Source organism: Danio aesculapii, chromosome 12, assembly GCF_903798145.1.
Source record: "Danio aesculapii chromosome 12, fDanAes4.1, whole genome shotgun sequence".
NCBI lineage: Eukaryota > Metazoa > Chordata > Actinopteri > Cypriniformes > Danionidae > Danio > Danio aesculapii.
In genome coordinates, this window is record NC_079446.1 from 45,374,452 (window position 1) to 45,382,114 (window position 7,663).

The following is a 7,663-nucleotide window of genomic DNA, read 5'->3' on the forward strand; positions in this document are numbered from 1 at the left end:
TCCCAAAAAACTTGATAAAGGACAAATCGTGATAGCTAGGCACCTCAGAATTTTTATCTCAGAGACTGTTGCCTATCAGTGATTGCGACTGAATGGTCACACTGCAGCAAATCACCAGCAGCTACAACCAGCATGACCAAGGTTAAGAGCACACAGTAACTTTACAAAGGGGCATTGTCTTTTGCGTTTGCGTGAACCCCCAGTGTTGGAAAACACCCATACACTCTCTAATTCACACACCTATACACTATGCCCAAATTTTATTTTATTTTTTCTAAACAAACTATACTGCATGTCTTTGGAAACCAGAGCACCCGAATGAATTCAAGTTTATTTGTATAGTGCTTTTCACAGTAATTATTGTTTCAAAGCAGCTTTACAAAAGGTGCACATTATTGCATGACAATCAGAAAGTTAAGGTTATTATTTATCATAACTGTGTTCACACGAAACCCACATGAACACAGAGAGAACTTGCAAACTCCTGAGAGAAATGTATGGTAGCGGAGAGAGCTTAACATGCTGCAATTTAAGAAAACACATGCAATTACAAAAAACGCCAGCAAATTGAGAAAAGATCTTCATCTGTTTGACAGCACACATGCAAAAACACACACACACACACACACGCACACACGCACACACGCACGCATGGACGCACGCACACACACACACACAAAAACACACACACATTTTTTCGCAGAGCAAACAATTTATGAAATACAATGCTTTTTTTCACAACACTTTCAAATAGCACAGAACATAATGGAAATGTTTCAAGGGGACCCTAAAACATGACGGACTCGGCTGTTTAGGTTATGGTTATTTCAGCTAATAAAATACAAAAGACAAGAGAATCAGAATGTTAAAATAAACAAACAAAATCTCACATTTCAAAGATCACCTACAACTTCACTGAGCAATTTTTACGTCACAGCAGCGTCCGTCATGTTTTTGGGTCCCCTTGAAGCATTTCCGTTGTGTTTCGTTGTTTTTGCAAGTGTTGTGAGAAAGTGCAGGTGTTTTAGTAAATTGTTTGCGGTGTGAGAAATGCAATGTGTTTTTGATAGCATGTGTGCTGTCAAACGGATGAAGATCTTTTCTTAACTTGCTGGTGTTTTTTGTAATTGCATGTGTTTTCCTAAATTGCAGCATGTTAAGCTCTCTCTGCTACTGTAGAAATGGCCCAGTCAAGACTCGAACCAGTGATCATGCCATTGTAAAATTTTGTGTTGGAAATATCACTGACAACTTTAAATTGCAGGGAATTTCAATATAACCATGATACTAGGATACCTAGGATAATCTAATGACTCTAGGTACAAAAGAAAAAAGGTATTAAATTCCCTAATCTTGGTGTGATTCTGGAGTCAGATATGATCGAAGCAGTTAGTAAATCAGCATACTATTATCTCAAAAACATTGCAAGAATTAGATGCTTTGTTTCTAGTGAGGACTTAGAGAAAGTTGTTCATGCTTTTATCAGCAGCAGGGTGGATTACTGTAACGACCACCTCACTGACCTTCCCAAAAAGACAGTCAGACAGCTCATCCAGAACGCTGCTGCCAAGATTCTGACCAGAGCCAGGAAATCAGAGCACATCACACCTGTCCTCTGATCTTTACTCTGGCTTCCAGTTACATTTAGAATAGATTTGATTGTATTATTACTTGTCTATAAATCACTAAATGGCCTAGGACCTCAATACATTACAGATATGCTCACTGAATACAAACAACAGATCACTTAGATCTTTAGGGTCAAGTAAATTAGAAGGTACAAGAGTACAGCAGTCAAAGCAGGGTGATTCGGCCTTCAGCTACTAACAGCGCCCCCTGGTGCTGGATTCAGCTTCCAGAAATGATCAACATTAGTCACATTCAAATCAAGACTGAAAACACATCTGTTTAGCTGTGGCTTTACTGAATGAGCACTGTGCTACGTCTCACAGATCGCACTGTTACTTTGTCACTCGTTTATTACCTGTTTTAACGCATTTGAATCAGTTTTTAATAATTTTAAATTCTGTTAATCATTTATTTTATTTTGTGGCTTCTTTTATTCTTGTTTATGTAAAGCACTTTGAATTATCATTGTGTGTAAAATGTGCTATACAAATATATTTGCCTTGTCTTGCCTTATTCACTTCTGTTCTTTCATTCTCATTAGATATTTACGATTTGTAGTAGAGCATTAGAGCAACAGTCATGATTTGCTGGAATATCTATTGCTGGTCAGAGGCTGGAGGGCATAGAGGGAGTCGTTATATGTTTTGAGTTAATTGTTTGTGATTGTTTGATTCACACCACACATCTGGTTCTTATTCAAAGGTCCTCACTTACCTTTCAGTGTTGTTGATGAGATTGTTGTTGCAAATGTATCTGTTATCACAGTACTTGTGGTTGGTGCAAGTGTTGTTATTGATGGAGATGTCGTTGTTGTCACGGCAGATGTTGTCATCCCATTTGTTGTTGCCATCACAGTTCTTGTGGTTGGTGAAAGTGTTGTTATAGATGGAGAAGTCGTTGTTGTCATCTCAGATGTTGTTGTCATCTCAGATGTTGTTGCCGTATCAGGTGTTGTTGTTGTCACCTCAGTTGTTGTTGCCGTATCAGGTGTTGTTGTTGTCATCTCAGTTGTTGTTGCCGTATCAGGTGTTGTTGTTGTCATCTCAGTTGTTGTTGCCGTATCAGGTGTTGTTGTTGTCATCTCAGTTGTTGTTGCCGTATCAGGTGTTGTTGTTGTCATCTCAGTTGTTGTTGCCGTATCAGGTGTTGTTGTTGTCATCTCAGTTGTTGTTGCTGTATCAGGTGTTGTTGTTGTCATCTCAGTTGTTGTTGCCGTATCAGGTGTTGTTGTTGTCATCTCAGTTGTTGTTGCTGTATCAGGTGTTGTTGTTGTCATCTCAGTTGTTGTTGCCGTATCAGGTGTTGTTGTTGTCATCTCAGTTGTTGTTGCCGTATCAGGTGTTGTTGTTGCCGTCTCAGTTGTTGTTGCCGTATCAGTTGTTGTTGCCGTATCAGTTGTTGTTGCCGTCTCAGTTGTTGTTGCTGTATCAGGTGTTGTTGTCATTTCAGTTGTTGTTGCCGTGTCAGGTGTTGTTGTCATTTCAGTTGTTGTTGCCGTCTCAGTTGTTGTTGCCGTATAAGGTGTTGTTGTCGTCTCAGTTGTTGTTGCTGTATCAGGTGTTGTAGTCATTTCAGTTGTTGTTGCCGTGTCAGGTGTTGTTGTCATTTCAGTTGTTGTTGTCATTTCAGTTGTTGTTGTCATTTCAGTTGTTGTTGTCATTTCAGTTGTTGTTGTTGCTGTCTCAGTTGTTGTTGCCGTATCAGGTGTTGTTGCCGTATCATGTGTTGTTGTCGTCTCAGTTGTTATTGCCGTATCAGGTGTTGTTGTTGTCTCAAGTGTTGTTGTCATTTCAGTTGTTGTTGTCAATATCACTGCAGATGTTGGGGGCACTAAAGTTGTTGTTGTCACCTCAGATGTTGTTGTCGTGTCAGATATTGTTGTCGCTGCAGGTGTCTCAAATAATAATTGTGCATTGGTCGTGATTGATAAGGCACCTGTGAGATTCAGAAATTCAGAAATGTTATTTTCATTGTCTTTGTCATATTAACTCCAAAATTAAACAGGAACAAAACCTTACTGAGTGCCAGGACTGATATGAACAGCAGCAGAGACAGCCTCATGATGAAGTCAGAGATAAAACCAGAACATGAAAATACTTCTGTAATCAGAGAGCATAATGCGTTATAGCATTTCTTAAAAACAACGCCACTCTAGTCTTTACTACATTTAGAGATGTCTCCAGCCAATCTCTGATGATCACACATATAATAATGACCGCTGACGGTTGAGCTGAAGTTTTGGATTAAGTGAAACATTTAGCTTGTAAAATTTTACAGGTTTGTATTATCAATTTCCAGATGATTAAACAGTCACAACTATTGGAGTGTGTTGCAGGTATCAAACATAAATTTTTTATGTTTCCAGAATAAAATTGATTTTTATTTTTTAATTTTATTTTAATTTAAAATTGATTTTAAAACACTGGAAATGTTTTCGTTGAACTTTTGACAATTTAATAAAAATGTAAGAATTCAGGTTGTAAAATATAGCCCTTGTGACAAATGTATGCATTATAAAATTTATTCAGTACCGGTCAAAAGTTTGGGGTCAGTTTTTTTTTTTTTAAGAAATTATTCTCTTCATCAAGGTGGCATTTATTAAATGAAAAAAATATGTTAAATTGTTAAATATTTATAAAAACATTTAAATAACTGCTTTCTTATTGTATGTAGTTTCAAATGAAATTATTACTCCAGTCACTATTGCTTTTATTACTATAATAATAATATTAATAATAATATTAAGAATAATAATAATAATAATAATAATAATAATAATAATAATAATAATAATAATAATAGGTCAAACTTTATTTTGATAGTCTGCTTATTGAATATAAGATACATACCATCTACATGCCAACTAATTCCCATTAGATTATATGTAGACTGATAGGTTGGGGTCAGGGTTGGCATTAGGGTTAGGGTTAGTGTAACTTGACATGTACTTGGCAGTTTCTTATAGTCAGTTAAATGTCTGTTGAATGTCTGTCTCAACAGATATTAGGCAGACAGTCTACTAAAACTTAAATGCACCATCAAAATAAAGTGTTACCTAATATCATTAATAGTAATATGATTAATATTAATATTATTAAAGTGATTTCTGAAGCATCATGTGACTCTGAAGACTGGAGTAATGAAGCTGAAAAATTCATCTTTAAAATCACTGTAATAAGTTATTAAATTAAATTATAATATACTACTTTTGACCCAGAGATGGGTTGTGGCTGGAAGGGCATCCGTTGCGTAAAAACGTGCTGATAAGTTGGCGGTTCATTGCGCTGTGGCGACCCCAGATTAAAAAATGGACTAAGCCGAAAAGAAAATGAATGAATGAATGATACTACTTTTGAACTGTTATATAATAGTGCAATAACATTTCACAATTTTACAATTTGTACTGTATTTTTGATTAAATAAATGCAGCCTTTGGTGCACTGTAGACAATTGGAACTCTGTAAAAAAATTGGTACTCTGTAACAAAACATTTTTTAAGTTGTGACCACTGAACATTTTTTGTCTGCAGAACTCGAATGCCTGAAGTTGAGTTTCTCTGTGGGAAAGCAGCATAATTACAATAAGTGAGATTAGAGACGTGACTCGCCACAGACAACTTTTGCTAGGTTTATATATATAAATTACAATGAAACAAATTTACAAATGGCAGAATAATTCACTTTAAATTGTATAAAGGCTGAATGATGATTTTATTGTATTATAATTTGTAGCCCTGAAATACAGACATCATTTTAATATTTGAATCCATTTCACAATGGTAAACTGTATAAATTCCTGTTTATGTAAAGCACTTTGAATTGCCACTGCATATGAAATGTGCTTTATAAATAAACAAGCTTGCTTTGCCTAATTTGAGAGTAAACTTTACCAATAAATAGTAAGATTTACCATTACTTTTATCAATAAATAGAGATTTTCTCACCTCAGTCAGTGTCTTCAGAGCTGCTCTTCAAGCTAATGTGACTGATCAGGAAGTTTCACAGGTTTTAAAAGTGTTCCAGCACTAGAGGAACCAGAACAGAAAAAACTGGGTGCACCGGGTGTATTGCCAGATTATTTATTAAGCAGGCTACACTGAAAAAAATGATTCAAAGATGATTCATTAGATTTACAAAAATACTTAAAGTGGCAGTAAACAATTTATTTGGCCTGATTTTTAAACAAACAAATTAAGTTGAACATTACTAAACTCAATTTCTTTGTTTAAATTCAACACATTTCAATGGTTTGCAACAGTTTTGCAGACATCATTTTCTTCATTGTATTAATAGCATTAGCATTACAGAATGTGTGGTTGCAGATTTGTTTATTAAATTTTATTAAATTATTATTTTAACCAAAATAATTTAAAACACATTTAAAAGAAGGAGGGTTTGACAATTTAATTACCACCAGTACACCAGCAGCTATGGAACTGTCACAGATCTGTGGTCAAAAGTATGCAGTTTTGAAAAGAATAAAACACTGCAGGCGTCATCTGACACATCTCATTTTAGATTTTAGAAGATTTACACATCAGCTGTCAAACGCCAATCAGGAAAGAGTTTTGCTTCTGGTTTTATTTTTAAATGGGGTTAAATACATTTAACTTTAGATGATAAAACCATTTTTGATTATTTTCAATGGGATTTGTAAATGTGTCTGTTGATTCTATAATACAAGACAAAAACAGCTTCTTGTCGATATTTTGTAATTTTTTTCATTCATTTTCCTTCAGCTTAGTCCATTAACTATCAGAGGTCGCCACAGCGGAATGAACTGCCAACTATTCCGGCATATGTTTTACACAGCAGATGCCCTTCCAACCCCAATTCAGTATGGGAGACACCCATACACTACTGCCAATTTAGTTTACCCAACTTATAGCATATGTGTTTGGACTGTGGGGGAAACCAGAGCACCCGAAGGAAACCCACACCAACACAGGGAGAACATGCAAACTCCGCACAGAAATGGTAACTAGTCCAAGCGAAACTCGAACCAGCAACCTTTTTGCTGTGAGCCGACAGCACTAGCCACTGAGCTGCCATGTATTTTTTTTAAGCATGAGCGGTAAGACTTTAGTTTTAGAAACAATTCACACAATTAACTTCTGGCTTGGGTGGCTTGGTAGCTCTGTGGTTAGCACTGTCATCTCACAGCAAGAAGGTCGCTGGTTTGAGTCTCGGCTGTGTCAGTTGACATTTCTGTGTGGAGTTTGCATGTTCTCCCCGTGTTTGCATATGGTCAGGGGCGGATTTAACCAATGAGCAAAGTAAGTGGCCACAGGAAGTCTGGGGCCCACAATAAATACCTGGAAGTTTCTATAAATTATATATAATTTCATTTTCTATCATATTTTATTGGATTAGGGTCTAACAATTTCAAATTTACCTTAATTAGTACATCTGTGCAAATGTGTCCCCCCCACCCGTAATCATGGATAGTTTATTCATTATTTTTAGTTGGGAATTCATTTTCATTCATCCATTCATTTTCTTTTCGGCTTAGTACCTTTATTAATCTGGAGTCGCCACAGCGGAATGACCCGCCAACTTATCCAGAATATGTTTTACGCAGCGAATGCCCTTTCAGCTGCAACCCATCACTGGGAAACACCCATACACTACGGACAATTTAGCTAACCCATGTCTTTGGACTTGTGGGGGAAATCGGAGTACCTGGAGGACAGGGAATTAATTTTTTTGTAAACAAATCTTTTAAAATGTAGAGATTGCATTAAGATAAAAATGTGAAAACAAGACTGGGTGATATAAAAAAAAAAGACAGCAAAATAAATAAATAAATACAACGCGTGCATATTACTGTAGGACTACCAGGTCTCATTGCTCAAATTGCTTAGGGCCCCCAAATAAGTAAATCCAGCCCTGCGGTGCAGGTGAATTGAATAAACTAAATTGGCCATAGTGTGTGTGTATGGGTGTTTCCCAGTACTGGTTTGCAGCTGAAAGGGCATTTGCTGTGTAAAACATATCCTGGAAAAGTTGGTGGTTCATTCCGCTGTGGTGACCTA

At 36.4% G+C, this 7,663-nt stretch overlaps 1 protein-coding gene across 2 annotated transcripts in view; it reads right to left on the reverse strand.

Annotated features, from left to right (window-relative positions):
• LOC130238153 (integumentary mucin C.1) overlaps window positions 1-5,604 on the reverse strand; it is an 8,442-nt gene extending 2,838 nt beyond the window's left edge. Inside the window, exons 1-4 of one of the 2 annotated variants that reach the window (XM_056469058.1) lie at window positions 5,573-5,604; window positions 3,648-3,728; window positions 3,025-3,564; window positions 2,344-2,967 (exon numbers count right to left, since the gene is read on the reverse strand). In XM_056469058.1, the coding sequence (XP_056325033.1) occupies window positions 2,344-2,967; window positions 3,025-3,564; window positions 3,648-3,690 (1,207 nt within the window). In that variant the 5' untranslated portion in view covers window positions 3,691-3,728; window positions 5,573-5,604. Of the gene's footprint in view, window positions 1-2,343; window positions 3,565-3,647; window positions 3,729-5,572 lie in introns of both variants that reach the window. The other variant, XM_056469057.1, reaches the window with a different exon arrangement.
• Between the last annotated feature and the right edge of the window lie 2,059 nt (window positions 5,605-7,663).